This window comes from Ambystoma mexicanum, chromosome 4p, assembly GCF_040938575.1.
Source record: "Ambystoma mexicanum isolate Mex_15411 chromosome 4p, UKY_AmexF1_1, whole genome shotgun sequence".
NCBI classification, from domain to species: Eukaryota; Metazoa; Chordata; class Amphibia; order Caudata; family Ambystomatidae; genus Ambystoma; species Ambystoma mexicanum.
In genome coordinates this window covers 1,278,700,970-1,278,722,024 of record NC_090927.1, presented here as the reverse complement: position 1 = coordinate 1,278,722,024, position 21,055 = coordinate 1,278,700,970, and the positions used below count along the sequence as shown (strand labels likewise).

The 21,055-nt window shown below is 42.7% G+C and overlaps 1 protein-coding gene across 3 annotated transcripts in view; it reads right to left on the bottom strand.

Annotated features, from left to right (window-relative positions):
- The window catches only part of LOC138453801 (zinc finger protein 2-like), a 292,098-nt gene that overhangs the window by 147,917 nt on the left and 123,126 nt on the right, over positions 1 to 21,055 (bottom strand). For all 3 annotated transcript variants that reach the window (XM_069606970.1, XM_069606969.1, XM_069606971.1), the window contains exons 3-5: positions 9,777 to 9,878; positions 9,569 to 9,682; positions 9,073 to 9,162 (exon numbers count right to left, since the gene is read on the bottom strand). In XM_069606970.1, the coding sequence (XP_069463071.1) occupies positions 9,073 to 9,162; positions 9,569 to 9,682; positions 9,777 to 9,878 (306 nt within the window). The remainder of the gene's footprint in view (positions 1 to 9,072; positions 9,163 to 9,568; positions 9,683 to 9,776; positions 9,879 to 21,055) is intronic.

The following is a 21,055-nucleotide window of genomic DNA, read 5'->3' as shown; positions in this document are numbered from 1 at the left end:
AAAAAAGAAGGTGGGTGAGGCGCGCACTCCCGGTCCTGGTCAATTAAACCTGTTGTAAAAAATAAGTAGCTGGGTCAAATCCCAAAATGGACAAATATTCACAGGGTTAGATCCCTTCTGCTGCAAATCAGGTACTCAGTATTAACAGGGTTAGATCCCTTGCTGCAAATCAGATATTCAGTAATAACAGGGTTAGATCCCTCAGCTTCAGTTCTGTGGTCTGTAGTTGTTCTCCTCCTAGCGCTTTCTTATCTCAAATAATCATCAGGGAGGCTGTTGAGCAGGTGTGTCTAATTAGACTCAAAGGATTCTGGTAGCTGTAGTGAAAACGTTTTTTTCTGTTCAGGTGACCAGCAACCGACACCCCTCCAAAGCACAAGTCCTTCCCAAATTTGGGGGAGGGGAGAGAACCATCTTTATGATTCTCCAAAGTGGGGCACAGTCACCCCGTGGCGCTGCCTCTGGAGCCCGGGACTCCCATAGCATTCAGTACAAAAAAGAAGGTGGGTGAGGCGCGCGCTCCCGGTCCTGGTCAATTAAACCTGTTGTAAAAAATAAGTAGCTGGGTCAAATCCCAAAATGGACAAATATTCACAGGGTTAGATCCCTTCTGCTGCAAATCAGGTACTCAGTATTAACAGGGTTAGATCCCTTGCTGCAAATCAGATATTCAGTAATAACAGGGTTAGATCCCTCAGCTTCAGTTCTGTGGTCTGTAGTTGTTCTCCTCCTAGCGCTTTCTTATCTCAAATAATCATCAGGGAGGCTGTTGAGCAGGTGTGTCTAATTAGACTCAAAGGATTCTGGTAGCTGTAGTGAAAACGTTTTTTTCTGTTCAGGTGACCAACAACCGACACCCCTCCAAAGCACAAGTCCTTCCCAAATTTGGGGGAGGGGAGAGAACCATCTTTATGATTCTCCAAAGTGGGGCACAGTCACCCCGTGGCGCTGCCTCTGGAGCCCGGGACTCCCATAGCATTCAGTACAAAAAAGAAGGTGGGTGAGGCGCGCACTCCCGGTCCTGGTCAATTAAACCTGTTGTAAAAAATAAGTAGCTGGGTCAAATCCCAAAATGGACAAATATTCACAGGGTTAGATCCCTTCTGCTGCAAATCAGGTACTCAGTATTAACAGGGTTAGATCCCTTGCTGCAAATCAGATATTCAGTAATAACAGGGTTAGATCCCTCAGCTTCAGTTCTGTGGTCTGTAGTTCTCCTCCTAGCGCTTTCTTATCTCAAATAATCATCAGGGAGGCTGTTGAGCAGGTGTGTCTAATTAGACTCAAAGGATTCTGGTAGCTGTAGTGAAAACGTTTTTTTCTGTTCAGGTGACCAGCAACCGACACCCCTCCAAAGCACAAGTCCTTCCCAAATTTGGGGGAGGGGAGAGAAACATCTTTATGATTCTCCAAAGTGGGGCACAGTCACCCCGTGGCGCTGCCTCTGGAGCCCGGGACTCCCATAGCATTCAGTACAAAAAAGAAGGTGGGTGAGGCGCGCACTCCCGGTCCTGGTCAATTAAACCTGTTGTAAAAAATAAGTAGCTGGGTCAAATCCCAAAATGGACAAATATTCACAGGGTTAGATCCCTTCTGCTGCAAATCAGGTACTCAGTATTAACAGGGTTAGATCCCTTGCTGCAAATCAGATAGTCAGTAATAACAGGGTTAGATCCCTCAGCTTCAGTTCTGTGGTCTGTAGTACTCCTACTAGCGCTTTCTTATCTCAAATAATCATCAGGAAGGCTGTTGAGCAGGTGTGTCTAATTAGACTCAAAGGATTCTGGTAGCTGTAGTGAAAACGTTTTTTTCTGTTCAGGTGACCAGCAACCGACACCCCTCCAAAGCACAAGTCCTTCCCAAATTTGGGGGAGGGGAGAGAACCATCTTTATGATTCTCCAAAGTGGGGCACAGTCACCCCGTGGCGCTGCCTCTGGAGCCCGGGACTCCCATAGCATTCAGTACAAAAAAGAAGGTGGGTGAGGCGCGCACTCCCGGTCCTGGTCAATTAAACCTGTTGTAAAAAATGAGTAGCTGGGTCAAATCCCAAAATGGACAAATATTCACAGGGTTAGATCCCTTCTGCTGCAAATCAGGTACTCAGTATTAACAGGGTTAGATCCCTTGCTGCAAATCAGATATTCAGTAATAACAGAGTTAGATCCCTCAGCTTCAGTTCTGTGGTCTGTAGTTGTTCTCCTCCTAGCGCTTTCTTATCTCAAATAATCATCAGGGAGGCTGTTGAGCAGGTGTGTCTAATTAGACTCAAAGGATTCTGGTAGCTGTAGTGAAAACGTTTTTTTCTGTTCAGGTGACCAGCAACCGACACCCCTCCAAAGCACAAGTCCTTCCCAAATTTGGGGGAGGGGAGAGAACCATCTTTATGATTCTCCAAAGTGGGGCACAGTCACCCCGTGGTGCTGCCTCTGGAGCCCAGGACTCCCATAGCATTCAGTACAAAAAAGAAGGTGGGTGAGGCGCGCACTCCTGGTCCTGGTCAATTAAACCTGTTGTAAAAAATAAGTAGCTGGGTCAAATCCCAAAATGGACAAATATTCACAGGGTTAGATCCCTTCTGCTGCAAATCAGGTACTCAGTATTAACAGGGTTAGATCCCTTGCTGCAAATCAGATATTCAGTAATAACAGGGTTAGATCCCTCAGCTTCAGTTCTGTGGTCTGTAGTTGTTCTCCTCCTAGCGCTTTCTTATCTCAAATAATCATCAGGGAGGCTGTTGAGCAGGTGTGTCTAATTAGACTCAAAGGATTCTGGTAGCTGTAGTGAAAACGTTTTTTTCTGTTCAGGTGACCAGCAACCGACACCCCTCCAAAGCACAAGTCCTTCCCAAATTTGGGGGAGGGGAGAGAACCATCTTTATGATTCTCCAAAGTGGGGCACAGTCACCCCGTGGCGCTGCCTCTGGAGCCCGGGACTCCCATAGCATTCAGTACAAAAAAGAAGGTGGGTGAGGCGCGCACTCCCGGTCCTGGTCAATTAAACCTGTTGTAAAAAATAAGTAGCTGGGTCAAATCCCAAAATGGACAAATATTCACAGGGTTAGATCCCTTCTGCTCAGGTAGTCAGTGTTAACAGGGTTAGATCCCTTGCTGCAAATCAGATATTCAGTAATAACAGGGTTAGATCCCTCAGCTTCAGTTCTGTGGTCTGTAGTTGTTCTCCTCGTAGCGCTTTCTTATCTCAAATAATCATCAGGGAGGCTGTTGATCAGGTGTGTCTAATTAGACTCAAAGGATTCTGGTAGCTGTAGTGAAAACGTTTTTTTCTGTTCAGGTGACCAGCAACCGACACCCCTCCAAAGCACAAGTCCTTCCCAAATTTGGGGGAGGGGAGAGAACCATCTTTATGATTCTCCAAAGTGGGGCACAGTCACCCCGTGGTGCTGCCTCTGGAGCCCAGGACTCCCATAGCATTCAGTACAAAAAAGAAGGTGGGTGAGGCGCGCACTCCTGGTCCTGGTCAATTAAACCTGTTGTAAAAAATAAGTAGCTGGGTCAAATCCCAAAATGGACAAATATTCACAGGGTTAGATCCCTTCTGCTGCAAATCAGGTACTCAGTATTAACAGGGTTAGATCCCTTGCTGCAAATCAGATATTCAGTAATAACAGGGTTAGATCCCTCAGCTTCAGTTCTGTGGTCTGTAGTTGTTCTCCTCCTAGCGCTTTCTTATCTCAAATAATCATCAGGGAGGCTGTTGAGCAGGTGTGTCTAATTAGACTCAAAGGATTCTGGTAGCTGTAGTGAAAACGTTTTTTTCTGTTCAGGTGACCAGCAACCGACACCCCTCCAAAGCACAAGTCCTTCCCAAATTTGGGGGAGGGGAGAGAACCATCTTTATGATTCTCCAAAGTGGGGCACAGTCACCCCGTGGCGCTGCCTCTGGAGCCCGGGACTCCCATAGCATTCAGTACAAAAAAGAAGGTGGGTGAGGCGCGCACTCCCGGTCCTGGTCAATTAAACCTGTTGTAAAAAATAAGTAGCTGGGTCAAATCCCAAAATGGACAAATATTCACAGGGTTAGATCCCTTCTGCTCAGGTAGTCAGTGTTAACAGGGTTAGATCCCTTGCTGCAAATCAGATATTCAGTAATAACAGGGTTAGATCCCTCAGCTTCAGTTCTGTGGTCTGTAGTTGTTCTCCTCGTAGCGCTTTCTTATCTCAAATAATCATCAGGGAGGCTGTTGAGCAGGTGTGTCTAATTAGACTCAAAGGATTCTGGTAGCTGTAGTGAAAACGTTTTTTTCTGTTCAGGTGACCAGCAACCGACACCCCTCCAAAGCACAAGTCCTTCCCAAATTTGGGGGAGGGGAGAGAACCATCTTTATGATTCTCCAAAGTGGGGCACAGTCACCCCGTGGCGCTGCCTCTGGAGCCCGGGACTCCCATAGCATTCAGTACAAAAAAGAAGGTGGGTGAGGCGCGCACTCCCGGTCCTGGTCAATTAAACGTGTTGTAAAAAATAAGTAGCTGGGTCAAATCCCAAAATGGACAAATATTCACAGGGTTAGATCCCTTCTGCTGCAAATCAGGTACTCAGTGTTAACAGGGTTAGATCCCTTGCTGCAAATCAGATATTCAGTAATAACAGGGTTAGATCCCTCAGCTTCAGTTCTGTGGTCTGTAGTTGTTCTCCTCCTAGCGCTTTCTTATTTCAAATAATCATCAGGGAGGCTGTTGAGCAGGTGTGTCTAATTAGACTCAAAGGATTCTGGTAGCTGTAGTGAAAACGTTTTTTTTCTGTTCAGGTGGCCAGCAACCGACACCCCTCCAAAGCACAAGTCCTTCCCAAATTTGGGGGAGGGGAGAGAACCATCTTTATGATTCTCCAAAGTGGGGCACAGTCACCCGGTGGCGCTGCCTCTGGAGCCCGGGACTCCCATAGCATTCAGTACAAAAAAGAAGGTGGGTGAGGCGCGCACTCCCGGTCCTGGTCAATTAAACCTGTTGTAAAAAATAAGTAGCTTGGTCAAATCCCAAAATGGACAAATATTCACAGGGTTAGATCCCTTCTCCTGCAAATCAGGTACTCAGTATTAACAGGGTTAGATCCCTTGCTGCAAATCAGATATTCAGTAATAACAGGGTTAGATCCCTCAGCTTCAGTTCTGTGGTCTTTAGTTGTTCTCCTCCTAGCGCTTTCTTATCTCAAATAATCATCAGGGAGGCTGTTGAGCAGGTGTGTCTAATTAGACTCAAAGGATTCTGGTAGCTGTAGTGAAAACGTTTTTTTCTGTTCAGGTGACCAGCAACCGACACCCCTCCAAAGCGCTAGGAGGAGAACAACTACAGACCACAGAAATGCAGCCGAGGGATCTAACCCTGTTATTACTGAGTACCTGATTTGCAGCAAGGGATCTAACCCTGTTATTACTAAGTACCTGATTTGCAGCAGAAGGGATCTAACCCTGTGAATTTTTGTCCATTTTGGGATTTGACCCAGCTACTTATTTTTTACAACAGGTTCAATTGACCAGGACCGGGAGTGCGCGCCTCACCCACCTTCTTTTTTGTACTGAGGTCTCTGATCAAGCCCCATGTTCCTGCGAGCTTGGGTTCAGAAATGACAACATTTTGCGCTTTTTGGTAGCTTTTGCAACATTGGTTTTTCTTCAAAATTTACACAGAGGTACACCCCCTGCCTGGGCACATTACAATAAGTTTTCAAATCTCTAGTGTAAGCACAGTGTCTGCAATATTAATAAATAGCGGGGTTCGGTCTTAGAGCGTCACACAGAGTGGAGTTTAGTCTCAAATTGTAGGTACATTTTTCATATTAAGAATCTCCAAATTGTACCTTTCTGTCAGCTTAATACAATATTTTATAAGCAATTTGATAAAACTTACATTTGGTGCAATATGAAACCCACAACCCAGTCTGGCCCGCCTCTAGCTGGCTGAGTCAGATGTCACATGCTTTCCTGCCAGAGCAACTGTTGACAATTACACCTCAAATCAGCATATCCTGTTCAATTGAAAGAGGCTATTGTTCCTTTCTTCCAGGCTGCAGGAAGCTCTCCTCCCCTCCTAATTTACATGTCAAGGCGATATCCTGTACTGTTGTTGGTAAGAGCAGGTGTGAAGACTTCCCATGAACAGAGGCCTCTTGAACTGTTAATTGAATCAGACTGCCTTCTAGTATAGGGCCTGGGAACAGTAGGTGTTGAGAATTCTCATTAATCAGCAAGCCTTTGAAGTCCCACCTAGCTCAGGATGCTGTTTAGCTTCTGAAATACAGGTCCCCAGTCAGAGTTTAGACCGCTAGCGCCGGTTAGTGTCGAGCACCGGTACTGCACCCATTTTTGGGAGCTGTCTTGAATTAATCAATTTCAAAAAGGGGATTTTACTTGATAGCATATGATCCTTGCTTAACATGGCATTGATGTGGATCTGCAGTAGAGTAAAGTAAAACACTCAACCAGAGTTGGATTTTTGTTTGGTGGTTTCGTGCCCATGATCTTAGCAATATTTGACATTAATAAAAACAGATTTTGAACAGAACCATCTCTCTTTGCACTGGTTTTTGCTCTGTGTGTAGCCAAAGGATAGGGCCTGGCAATGGTCTCTTGTATTAATATTGACAGAGGCAAAAATGGATGGTAACCTATTTTTCATGTTTTCCCTCTGCATTTTCTGGTGAGTTCTGTTTGTTCATGATGTTTTCAATGCCAGTAATGCACAGTTCTGTGGTAGGGCTTGGATGCGTGGGTAAAAACATCCTACAGCACTTTCCATGCCTCCACCCAGGGTGGGCATAAATATGCCACCAGGCACCCACGGCTACTTCACACAGAGCCGCAGCTTACGCCCACGGGCCCTTGCATAACCACCCACTTTCCAACCACAACAGTATCCGATCGAGACCTTATACTTCACCGTGCCTAGACACCCCCATCAGGGTCACAGCCCCCCACTCCCCAGGGGCACCGCCGCTTACATTAGACCACACTGGCCCTAATTCGCAATTCTTGCTTGCAGGGCCCAACAGGAGCAGCCGCCTCCACAGGACAGCAACCTATGACTATGCATCAGGACCCCACAGGGGGCACCAGACTTGACAATCAATAGGTAAGAGGCCTAACTGCTCTCAATTGACTTACCTGAATCAAACCAAGCCTCTTGCTAACCCTTTCTCTTTCCTTTCTTACCTTTCCCTCTGCATAATATGCAATGCAAAAAATGTGGTGTCACATTCAACAATGCTTCTCCCAACCCCAATCACCTCACCCCTAACAGCGCTCACTGTACACTAATAATACAATGTATGTCACAATCATGTCACAAATTGATCACCTCACATGGTTTTGAATATTTATCAGCCTTGATAAAGACCCACGGGTCGAAACACGTGTCAGCTGACAACAAGGGGTTACAAGAACCCCCAATGTACCACATGTATACCAACAATTGAAGTAAAACCTACCACTTGCAATAATAAAAGCGAGATTGTATCATAACAACCAGTGTGTAAGAAGAATTCTTAAACCACGAAAGCAAGATAGCCAGGAGAACACCCTCCTTCCTCTGGGTTTATATGTGCCTTTGTCGTCGAGTTTGGTTTCCATCACAGGACAGCTGGCCTCTTTTCTCGAAGGCAGAGACTGACACGTGGGATTTGCTGGAATCCATTATGTCTTCAGCGTCAATTTGTGTGCTGTTGCTGCCTTGATCTTCCTCAGACTTTTCTGCCCCCGTCGGGTAATCTGTGCAAGCCTCAGCCAGCATGACACAGGTCGCCCACCATTTAGTACATCTGTCTTTTCAAGTTTTGGGTCAAAATAATTTACAGAACAGACAACGGTTTTGGGAGTGATCCCTCGGAAGGCAGTGATTGCACCCGTGATGCGTGTCCTCCCCCAGATACTTCCTATTGCAGGACAGAATTTAAAAGGAGTATCTTCCATGTTTTTTTTTAAAAAGGCAGCATGACATGAAGTGTAAAGGGAGAAGATGAGAAAAGACATTCTCAGAAATGGTTGAAAGTATGAGACTCCCCCCCCACTCTCCCTACTGGAACAGGCCAGAGCCTGGTATAGGCTGAAGCCAGCGAGTAGCTCAGAATGGTCACTAAAAAGCTTCAGAATTTGGTAATGTTCACCGAAAGCCACTGAAGATTTGATCGCTGAGCGATGGTGAAGTAGTGGTAGAGAATAAATAACTCTAAATTAAGTTCAATATTTTGATAATGGCGTCAGCCAAAAAACTCTGCATAGAGCAACCAACCACTATGGCAGAAAAAACCCAATCTGTGGGACCTTGACGTGTGAGGGACCTTGGGTACAGCACACCTCACACTAGGGATAGAATTACAAACACACCCAGTGAACTTCCCTTTTCGAACTTCGAAAACAAGTCGTGCAATATTCTGCGCCTACCACTAGATAGTGGCCTATGTAAAGCATGTGATTCTAATCAAATCCATAAGCCTCAGAAATTATATTACTAAAATTTAAATTATTTTATATCTGTCCGTTGTAATATCTCAACTGCTGCGCACGTCTTTCTGTACTGTCCCCAGTCCACGATTACACCGCCATTACCTGGCCAATACTTTGTAATCAAATTGGTCTACTTTTACTCGATACATTTAAAAAAAAAGTTCACAACAGGGGACAGAGCAGTTCCCTAAATGGGTGCTATGCATTAGTCTGCACCTTGGTCCAGTTAGTGACAGGAGCCGAAATTGAATATATAAGCGGGGACAATACAGACACATTAAGACCTAGCAAAGGGATTTCAGCCAGTATAACTCCGATAATGAATTCTGTCATGGTTTTAAAGTAACTGCTGGAAAAACTATTTTTCTGTATCAGGGAGTAATAATTAGTTCCAGATTGGTGCTTCTGCTTATATCATAAACAAGGGCATAGGCATCTGCACAGCCATTTTAAGTGCTGTTTTCCAATCCTGATTCCCATGGTAAAGTAGCAGTGTTCCCAGGATGAGTCTATATGTACAGACACAAAAGTAGCCGTGGACAGAAACACACAAGTGACTTCTTAGATATATGCAAATCAGGTCCTTCCACAATTATCCCTAAACAGAGTTACTTACTGAATGGTCTCCTCTCAGAGTCATGAGTAGCCACTGGATGCATGAATTCCTCCTCTTTAATTCTTATTGAAGTGCCATCAGTTGAATTAACTAGAATTGGAAAAAATTAGTTCATAAATTCACTACAGTACTTGTAATCTCAACTGCCACTGCTGTAATCTCTACTTGTTTGGGAACACGCTTTGGAGAACGACACGCTTTTCAACATGTTCTGGTGAATAAGTTGGGTACAATTCTATACCCTGGTTAGGATATGAAAGTCAGTGAAGCACAGTTTCCTTAATAAGCCACAAATTAAGGGCAGGCAGGTGGCTATGATATATAACCTGCCTGTGATCTTTGACGATTAAGATCATATTCTTTAAATCATCTGCATCATGTCAAAGGGCAATTTTAAGAATGGGTGAATTCAGTTGTGAACAACAATTGTGAGTGATGGAAAGTGCATCCTATCCTGGAATGAAATCCATTAAGAATCGGTTAACTTCCTACTCACCAGTGTTGGAACTCCTAGTAATTTCTGAATCCTGTAATCCAGTTTGATCTGTGCAATATGTCTCTTCTTGTTTAATCGTAAATAAAAGATCAGCGTGAACATCAGACAAACAAGCTGTTCAGAGAAATAGATTTTTGTGTTTTATTAAAGTACTGCCATGTCTAGAATTCCTCTCAACCAAAGTGATGTTTCATAAAAATCTGCTTACGTGAGGCAGGGTTATAAACTCCTCTTCCCGCTATATCCGGGATAGACATTTCTTCGGGTCTCTTAATCTGAACCAAAATGTCAGGGTTAACAATTCGATAACCTGTTTTTGCAAACAGACAAATAAGTCATCTATTAGGAGTTGCATGATACAAACAAGTTACATAGAGAAAAAGCAAGCAGGCAAAAATGTATAATAGTAAGGCATCATACAAAACAGAATTGGCCTTGACACCAATGTGCACACCTTATTTCATGTGATTGTATAGTACCAAGTTAATATTCAAGTATACATGGAATGCCAAACAACCTTTCACACACAAGCATAGTGCATAATTACATCACTTATAAATTGAATTGATTCATAACTTGATTCTGGGTATATAACCAGTTAAAGGTTTATTCTTATATTGATTCAAGTTAGATTTTGGCTCAGAGCCACTTACCACAGCCAACACGTGTTTTGACCCAATGGGTTCTTTTTCAAGGCTGATATACAACACTGAAACACTGCAGTCCCCCACTGCTATGGCTTTACCAATCGGCTTTATTAAATTATACAAATTGTACTCTGGCCTGTAGTTACTACCTGCTGCAACTGGCAACATACAGCACTTCTAGTTAACTTTTGAAAATATAATTGAGGAATGAGACTGAATCGATATAACTTAAGGAGTGCGACTTTAATGGATTTAGGTACTGAAGGAGATGAGCGTGAGGTGGACTTTGAGGAAAGAGAATGCATAGTATCTCGGCCTCAGGTGTAGCATCAGGCTTTTAGTACTAATGGGTGTTGCCCATTACTGAGATTTAAGAATGTTATAGTTGTCAAGGTTGCATTTGGTAACACAGATTTAAAGGATCTTGGTACAACGGATACAACAAAAAATCCATTGGCATGTAATAGCGATAAAACGGAAACACTATCCCCTGAAATGGCTACATGCAAATATGGACTCATTAAATCTGGACCCCACACTCTTTTGAAAATTAAACTCGGCGAGGGACACAAGACAGATGTAATTGTGATTAACGAAGGCCTAATGGTCTCATGGTGAATCCTAAGAGTATGCAGAAAGAGACCAGCAATATGAGCCAACATTTATTTGATAAACTACCTTCAATTCTATCTCCCTTTCCTTCGCCTTTCTCCAGGTCAGGTATTGCACGTCAAACTGATATATGTGATGAAATTTCGCCTTCACATGTTGGGAAAAATCATGAATCAAAGGTCACTTTTGAAGATGACTCATTCCTAGAATTTTGCGAGTCCTTGGAGAAAGTGGACACACCAAATAATAAACAAGGCATTGCGTGTGGCAGCCCAGAGCGACACAAATGACCTGTTCTTTGGTGGAACAACAGAACATCTACAAAGGCAGGAACTCAATGGAACCTATTACGTTGTCTGCCTTACACCTGGTCCTGCAATCGTTAGTGAGATTACACAATAACATCAGATTGGAAACAACGAAGCACAGTACATACTTGTTAAAATTACTCGATTGCATAAATAATTTACACGGAGGAGGATAAGCCTATAAAGAAACTAGAAGATTTTGGGGGTAATGGTGATGGTTCCATTTCTGATGCCTTACAAGATAATGTAGAGTCATCCCTGATTCGTTCTTACAGTGAAGTGATGCAGTGAGTACATTTAAGTAATTTGACAATCACAACAGAAGCAATAGATGAAAAGCAGCCAATAGTCTTGGACCAAAATGAATCAGATAATGAGCTGAACACAGAAAAGTCCTATTTTTATGCAACTTCTATGCTGCATCCTAAACAGTGCAAAAAGACATCCTAGATAGTGCAAAAAGAACAAAGGTCAGAAGGTCAGGGGAGTGCGAAAAAAAACCTCTAGAAATGTCTAAGATCTCTTAATTTAAGTCATAATGAAATGATGGTGATTCCTGGGGAGAAATACCCGGCAATTAATAAGAAGCGCACTGAGCCAGCAACTACCAAAACTAAGACAAACACACAAAAAAAGAACAAGAAAAGCAAATGTGTAGAGAACACTGAGATATTAAAAGACAATGCAGATGCATATGTGAACGAGTGTCAGTCAAAAAAGGGGCCACTCAATACTTAGGCAATAGTGTGACATTTGTGATGCCATATTTGATGTCATGGGTTGTTAGTCTTAGCAGTGCACGGCGGTGGCGTGAGTTATGGTTGCTTAGCTTACAGTTTTTTCACTGAATTTGACAGGTTTTTATTGGTGCAACTTAACCGTAATGCCACTTTAACATAGTTCTTTCACTCAATATACGAATAGTTGTTTTCAGTTTCCCCATGAGTCAAAAACACGCTCAATACTCTATATGTGGCATAAAAGAATTATTGGTGCCAAGAATAGTCTGTGAACCAATAGAGGCACTGGAAATAATTTTCTAAGTGAAACCATATTACACAGTTTGAGCTACCTCAACCCTTTTCCTAGGACAAAATGTGAAAATGAAATACAAAATAGAGCCAGACTGCAAACGTACACCAAGAAAACCTGCAAAGAACCCTGTAGGCCAGCCCGATTGCTACCCTTTTCACTCACCTCATCCATCCCCCTTCCAGTATCAAAAGCAGTTCACAGCTATGTCGTGCGCTTCCAAGGGGGCTGGGTGGATGGGAACACTCTAGTTACCAAACACAATGTGAACCTCAAAATGATCTTTCCACACAACACATGGTCTCCCCAAACCCTGTTTCTCCAGACTTTCCTCTTCAAGACCCAGGCAGGCTACAATTCGTTTGTTGTTCATCTGTTTCTAAATTCCAGCATGCATAACCTGGACTCATCTATCCATATACTGAACAGTAAGTCTTCCACTCTCACAAATTACATTGTGTAAAGTACAATAATATACTAATCGACTATTACATCACAACGCAATGCACCAGCAGTGTTCGTGAGATACTGCAATGGTTAAAAAGTGCAAATAAATACAGTCACAATAACCAACCCCCTTTGCGCTACACCAGAGTAAGCTGGGCTTTCTATGCCATCTTCTTGGAACCATGACATATCCACTACTGTTCCAGCAACACACACCAATCTACAATATTCACACGTTCATGGCGCGTATCCTAATTCAAAATGCTATTTAAAACTTGCATTGTACTCTTTTTTTTTAGTGGCATAGTTCCACGAATGCGAAACCTACCGTCTCTAGCTTGGATTACTTAGAACAAGTTCCCTTTGTAATTTGGCCTTCAGTGCAAGTCAGCAACAGTTCGAAGGACGCAACTTGTCGAATAACCACACAAAATAACATTTACTATATGGAGAGTGCACATTCCAAAAGGGACCTTACACTTCTGCAATCCATTGTACAGAACGCGTCTTCATTGACAGAACGGCACAATGGAATTTCCCAAAAAATATGTAAGATGACGTTTACATAATATTATTATTGGAATTAAAAAGGACCAGAATGCTCCATGCATAACAACTAATTAAACAACATGCAAACTAACCTTGTTCTCGGTTGTTAGCTATGGTATTGTACGATCAGACCGAAAACAAAAGGTCCGACCGTACAAAAAGATCAAAAAATGCTACCACCAAAGGTTCGAACACCAAAAGTTCGAACCTTTAGTGGTAGCATTGTAGGTAAGTATACAAAAAAAACTGCAGGGGATGCAGCGGTGTCGCCCGCAACACCCTGCTCACTATACTGTGTGGTACGGTGAGCGGGGTGTTGCGGGGGACACCCTCGCAACACACCTGAGAAAAAAATTAAATGGTGGCTGCGGGGGTGTCCCCCGCAACACCCCGCTCACCGTACCACACAGTATAGTGAGCGGGGGACTGCGGGGGAAACCCCTGCAGCCCCTGTAAAAATTTTAAAAAAGAATAAAAAAAGAAAAAGAAAACGACCCTGTGGTGCTGGTTCCCGATCACGGAAGTGAAAGGGAACTGGCGCCGCAGGGAGACAGCCTGAAAAAAAGGTAAGTAGGGTTTGTTTATGTTGCGGGTGTGGGGTGTGTTGAGGGTGTGGGTGGAGGGTGTGTCGAGGGTGTGGGTGGAGGGTGTGTCGTGGGTATGTTGTGGGACTGGGTATGGGTATGTAGGGGTTTTGTATGTGTGTTCGCATCGGAAATGTACAAACCTTTTGTGGTTCGTACATTTCACATGCAAACTTTTCGGCCGCAGTAAAATCAGCTGCAGTCGAATCACGTAGATCCGTTAGCTATAGCATATTGTAACTATTAATCATCTACTTTCCGCAAACACCTCTGGTACACAAAGTACATACTAATATGTGAACCGCTTTGTCCCATGGAACATACTGTTGCATCCTCAAAATTCCAGTTAGGGGCACTGGGCAGTGGGTAAACATTGTCCATGGGCACTGAGTTTGCTTTTCCATCACGAAAGTTAATTAATAATAACATCTGTCTGCACTACAACCTCAAATGTTCATATGTTTCCTTGTTTTCTGGATGTACTTCATCCTATTGCAAACTATACCCAGCGCTGCTCAATGGGCCACCTTTCGACGGATCAAACACCAGATATGTAGCCAGATCTCGGGATCTGACCAGCATTAGCACCAAAGCTGCTCTTAAAAAACTTTGAAAAGATAAAAAAAAAAAAGAAATCGATTTGCACGCTATAATAGGGAGTGGGGGGCGCAGCCGCACACAGCACATTAGACCCACGAGCGCTATTCTGGCTCCGCCCCATACCTATGCCACAGGCAACAGCAGCCGACACATACCCTCAGAGTTACACTTCTTTCCATTGGTTAACAGATTTGCATCATTTACACAACTTTCCAAACCAATAGAAAACAGTGTAACTCACAAAAACAATGCAAGTACTATACCTTTGAACCGCGTTGCTTTGCACCTCTGTTGCTGAGTATGAAAGGCTCCTACCAAAGTTGTTAATAGGATGTACAGTATATATAGAGTGTGCACAATGTAAATCGGCCAATAGAGTGACAAGAAAGCAAACAGTTGCGAACTACAAAGGCACGGGAAGCGCAGTCACTGGGCATACATCTAGACACATGGACTTTAGCCGTGCGTTCCTTCCATCAATGTTAGCATGTTGCATGTCTGAGCGGTGTCGCACTTGCAGCTTGTTAGTCTTTTGCACAGTAAATACATTTTACTACAGTTGGTCTATGTTGCTAATTCTACTTCCATTTTTTCTCCTGCCCATATTCGCATATTGCATTTTATACACAGTCATACAAACGATGCATTTGGTAAGTTCCAGTAATATATCAATTTTTTTTAATGCTACAGTGCTATGGCCAGTAGCCTTTCGGCAATCATCCATCATGCACATAGCCAATTATGTAAATTAGACAATGACGTAATTTAGCTACTTCTATCTACTTTTAGGACAGCCAATAGGTACTTTCCTTACTAACACTGGCTTCTGCAACCTCAGTGTGCATGCACAGCGTACTCGCACAGACCACATTTCATCACTAAGGTGAGCATCCACGTTTGCCGAGAGTTAAACACCCTGTGATTCACCAAAAAGCAGAGTCCATTTCGAGAACACAATTATCACTGAGCCACCACCTTTCCGAGCCCGCTCAAACTTGCCTTTCTAAAATGAATTGTGGTATTTGTATGCTCGCATATCTTACTACATATTTACATGGACGCTGCTTGCTTGAACAGTACAGGAACCACAGTAACAAAAGCTTACTATGCTTTTGTTTATTTTTCAAGCAATTAAACAAAGTCACCATTTGCAAAATATTATTTTTAATATTTCCTATCATCGAAGTTCAACTGGCACCTCTGCTCCTTCTTAACTCTGCCTCATCTGAACTCCGCCCCCCTCCTCCAAACCCTTCCCTCGCACCGGCCATTGTGAAATCCCACTCCACATTTCTTCCATTTCCACCACTTCTTCTACCTACTTCACGTAGCTCACCTTTTACGCAGCTTGTGCTGTGAAATACTCCCCCATGTTCTCATGCGTGTGTTCAATGTCTGTGGTTTGTGTTTATAATTACTTTTCATCCAGTTATCAGTTGTACAATAACTTGCTGGCTGCACTACCACTTTTCAGCTTTTATTTGGTTTATTTTTTTATTATTTATTTACTTTTATTGTTTTGATTAGCACTTTCCACTTCGCCCCACCCCCAGGCACTTTCACCCCTTTTCCTCTCCCATGCACTGCCACATTCTCAATGCCACTGGGCCTAGTAAGATTGTTGTTTAGTTCTCTCCTATTCCCCTCCCTTCATCACACAGTAAAATACTTCTGTACGAGGGCAATACAAATAAAATATCAATATCAATTGTTATATTCCAGTACAAAACAGCGACTAAAATATACTTTTATTGTCTTATCTCGACAGATATCTTCTACCGTACTGCATGTGCCACAGTTTCCAGCTACCATCCGACGGATTATTTAACCAGCACTGGAAAATAACTGTCCAAAGAATCTTCTCCATCACTGTGATATGGGACAACCGACATGGGACAATCTGTCCTTTCGTAGTTCCAATAGCAAGAAGAAACCTATCAAAGCAAAAACATTATGCTTCAAATTGCAAAAAATCACTTCTCCAACAAAAACCACGATGTGCGTCACTCCAAACCTTGACTGCTGCAACATGAAAACACATAATAAATGTTCTTCGTAATCAGCGTATCATGCAGACATTGCAAACCACAATAGAATCATGCGATGTTCCTTAGCTGTAACTTCCATGGGAAAAAAAATATTGTAAGTTTTGTGTACTTAATAATGTCTTGCAAAAGTTCTTTGTTAAAAAAAAAGGACTTGTTACATTGAAAACTGTTACTGTTTCCTTACAAAATTCTATATGTCAGTACCATTTTTAGCAAGAAAGAAAACATACCCTGTGTTTGACAATATCTGTGTTTATATTCCTGGTTCTGCGTTAAGTAATGTTTTGGTGTAAATGATAACGAGGGACATTTGGGTACGATACCCACAAACGTAATAAAACCGGGTAGAGCAGATTGTTGGGACTAAATATATCACCTTCATGAGCGGCCCATCTTTATTATTACCGCAAGGGAATTTGAATTCAGGGCAACACATCAACTGTTAACATTTTCACAACATCACTGCACCCAATACATTGTTTGCGCATGTATGAAAGTGAGTAAAATTAAGGTAAGATGCATAGAATAACTGTTATAATTGATCACAGTATGCTTAACAGGAGATACCTGAACGATCAGAAGAATACAATTATTGAACACACTTCCCCTTTCATTTCACACAAAATGTTCCACTGTGGTGTGCTTCACAATCTTATCAAAACAACACAGAAATCACACCCAACCCTTCAAAATAACCGCACAAAATGAATCCTGGCAGCTCTCATTGACAGTGTAATGCTCCTCAAAAGGAAATTGTTTGTATTAATTTTAACCAGAATAAAACCACTAACAAAATGAAGCAGTAAGCTACACAAAGTAATTCGAAACATGCCAATGTCAACAAAATTACCTTGCAAACTTCTCTGCATTCACACAATCAACACAGAACCATATTTCAATGAAAACGCATACACACAAGAGCATAAAAACCCAATTGTCATACATAGCAGTGGTCAAGGATATTGCATTCACAGACAACACCATTATGTCACAAGAAACCCCCATTCATAAAAATGTGCCCAACAAACCTACCATCAACTCTCCAATGCACCAAACCAATACATCCACTCTACAAATGCCCCTGCACCTCAATCTGTAATATATGAAAAAAGTACCAGTTCCACTTCAATAGTATTGTCTCACTGTGTTCCAAAAGGTGTGCGCTGCCTATACAGTATGTATAATCACTATACACATATGACTGCAATACTTCTTTCTAATAGCCAAATTCCATTGCTTTACACATATTATTACAATGTGTATAGCCAGTGGCCAAAATCTTAGGTTCCTGGCCGTATGATGCTGTGGTGGTTGTGACCAGTCCCTAGATTCTTGGGTGCATAGCCGAAGGCCGTACCCAAGAGTCTATGGACTGGCCACAACCACCACAGCATCATACGGCCATTCACCCAAAAATCTAACCAGTAGCCACAACCCACACATATAACCCAGGCACCTAGATACATTATTGCTGGTATGGCCATATGGCACTGCAGTAGTTAGGCTCTGCACAGACGAATCTAGGCAGTAGCACATCTGCAACCTATGCAAACATCCTCATATCACCTACATTCCACTCACCAACCCTAATAAAGCCTCCCTGCATTCACCAGACAATCCGCCCAGTAGTCCTGTCTGTGGACTACCGCTGTGTCCGCGGACTGCTGCGCTCCACACAGTCTTCTTCCACCTAAACAAATACATCATAATAACCATCTTTCACTGCCTACACCCATCCCACCCCTCCTTCAAACACCAAATACCCCAAAACATGCTTTCCAGCCCTGTCCCTCACTGCGCTATCCGCGGATATCAGCAAATACAAGATGGCAGCATTTTGGAAAAATGTGACGCACATCACGCTTTCCTCTAGCCAATCAGCGGGCACGTCGTCCGCAGACATCATGCGCCCCTCCGGGCCAATTGGAGTTCTGTTTGCGAAGCGAACGGGAAAGTGGGTCCACGAAGCGGAGCCAGATATCACTAATTTTTTGGCACCTACATTTTTCCTGTTTTAAAAAAAACTACTGGACGCATTTCCACCAAATTTACAAAAGCATGCTTTCGGGACCAATCCGCCGCTCCTGGTGCTAATTTGGTGAAAATCCATCCAGTGGTTTGGGCTTTAGGAGTGAGCAACGTTTTTTTTCCATTATGTCTATGGAAGAAAGAGAAATGTTGGGACACCCCCTATAACTTTGCCCCCCCCCTTGACAAAACCTCACCAAACTTGCCCAAACAATTCGGAGCAGGCCATATACTTTTGGTGAGGATTCATCCAGGGGGAGCGAAGTTATGATGTATCTGTTGTGTGAGACAGTGTTTGCAAAGGGATTGCTGATCATACATCCTGGTCTTAATAACTTGTTTATGATGGATGAATTGATAGTTGTAGATATTATGCATTGTGATATATTGATTTCTAAGGTTTTGTAAACCAAAACACAAAACTAAAGAGAAAAAATAAAGGACCATAGCATATATATTGGGTTGCACATTAAAATCAATGACAAGCAAGTCACATCATAATAATTGAGTCAATTAAACCCATGTCATATTTTTCATTATCAGTTCAAGGGACAGGAGAAGCGAAGATCAAAAATACCATCAGTCAATTGAATAACTCAATGTCAAACACTTGAAAACAAAGAAATATCAGTGAAAAACATCCACCTAATAATCAGATTGAATCTCTTAAGAAGGCCAAAAATTACTAACAAGTGTTGTTTAGTAAGATATATGAATACATACCCTTCAAACTGATAACATAATTTTACCTAGGAGGTAGGGTCCAATAAACAAGAATCACATTAAGATAATGTAATGATGAAATGTACACAATAAGGCAATCCTTCTTGAACCTTTACTGTACAACTCTTGGTTAGGTTTGTTGGTATGAGCCCCCCTTGTCCCCTCAGGGACATTCTATGTCGTCTGCCTTCCAGAGGAATAGCATTCCCTGCAACCATTCTAGAACAGAATCTACACTTCAAGTCAACTGTGTACATGTTTATTTACTCTGAACTATAAAGGTAACTATGGTGTCCACTAATGGTGGATAAAGCTACACACATTACATACCTCCCCCTTTTATACATAACATATCTTACGCTACTGAAAGAAAGCCCAGACAAAATACAAAAAATGCATCATCACATTAGGCTGTCATGATTCTATCCAGCTCCTCATCCCCACTTACGCCTCTTCTCCCACTCTCCCTTTGTTCCAAAACCTTCCATCCTCCAGAATCACAGGATCATCCAGAACATTCCACACCACTGAAGTTCGCTATATTTACTCTGCTCTTTTTGAACAAAGCCTGCTTTCTTTACGAGTACCACCTCTCCCCTCTCTCACCTGCATTTCCTTTGAATTTTTAATTCTGTCATCCTTACTTCTTTGCTCCTCACATCCTCCTGAAGCTTTCCTTCATCCTGCTCCACAAAATACGCCCTTTCCAGCCCGGGCAGATTCACTGAGTTACAAGGTTTCCTATGCCCCAACACCTCAAATGGCACTAGGCCCATGGTAGAGTGCGGAGTCAACTGGTACGCATACACCCTCTTGAAGACAGCTTCTTCCCAACTCTTCCCTTGCTTTATAGACATCTTAATCCCTTGAATCAACATTCTGTTAAAAAGCTCCCATTAGTCTCACGGGGATAAAGTGTTGTTCTTATATGTTTCACTCCTATATCCACAAGACATTCTTTCATAACCCTAGGGGTGAGTTGTACCCTCTTGTCTGAAAAAGTTATTTGGAAAATCATTCTTGCTGAAATATCCTATCCAAAAACTTCCTCCAACTTTGAATATAAATCCACCAACGTAATAATACATTTTTTTTTATCTCTATTCCCAGAAATGGGTCCTAAAATATCCACTGCCACACATTTCCAAGGAATCTCAGGTAACTAATGGCCTCAACTGTTGCACATACGTTCTTAAAAACTAATCTGCCTCACCACACTCCGCACAACCTTTGAGAAGTTCCTCATTTTGGGTATCCAACCCTGGCAACCAATAATCAGCCTTCAACCTTCCCTTGGTCTTTGTAATTCCCAGATGGCCTTTATGGCCCACCTCTCAACAGTCTTCTACTAACACCCAATTGTGGTACCAAACGTCCCACCTTAGATAAAACTTTCCTTCCAAACTAAGTTCATCCTTATGAAAAGCTCCTAACCTGTCCTTCAGCATCATCACGTTCTGCTTCCTTCCAGTCCTGCTCACTAATTACATACTCACACACCGGACAAATTTGGTCATCACTACCTTCATCTCCATCATCCCCCGGAGCCTGCTCACAATCTTAACTAGTAACTGCTCTTGACAAAAACATCTGCCAAAATGTCTGCTTTACCAGGAACATGTTCAACAACAAATAGATGGCCATGTAAGGATGTCATCCATCTAACTATCCTCCAAACTCCCATCTAGGCCTTTAGAAACGAACACTCCTACCAAGGGCTTATGATCAGTAAACACTTTGAACTCCCTACCCCATTAAAATGCCTTGAATTTCCTCACTGCCCACATTACACACAATACTCCTTTCTCTATCAAGGAGTACCGTTCCTCAGCTCCTCACAACTCTTGCGACACAAAGGCCACAACTCTCTCCACTCCACCTTGCCTTTGTAGCAGAGCAGCACCCAGAC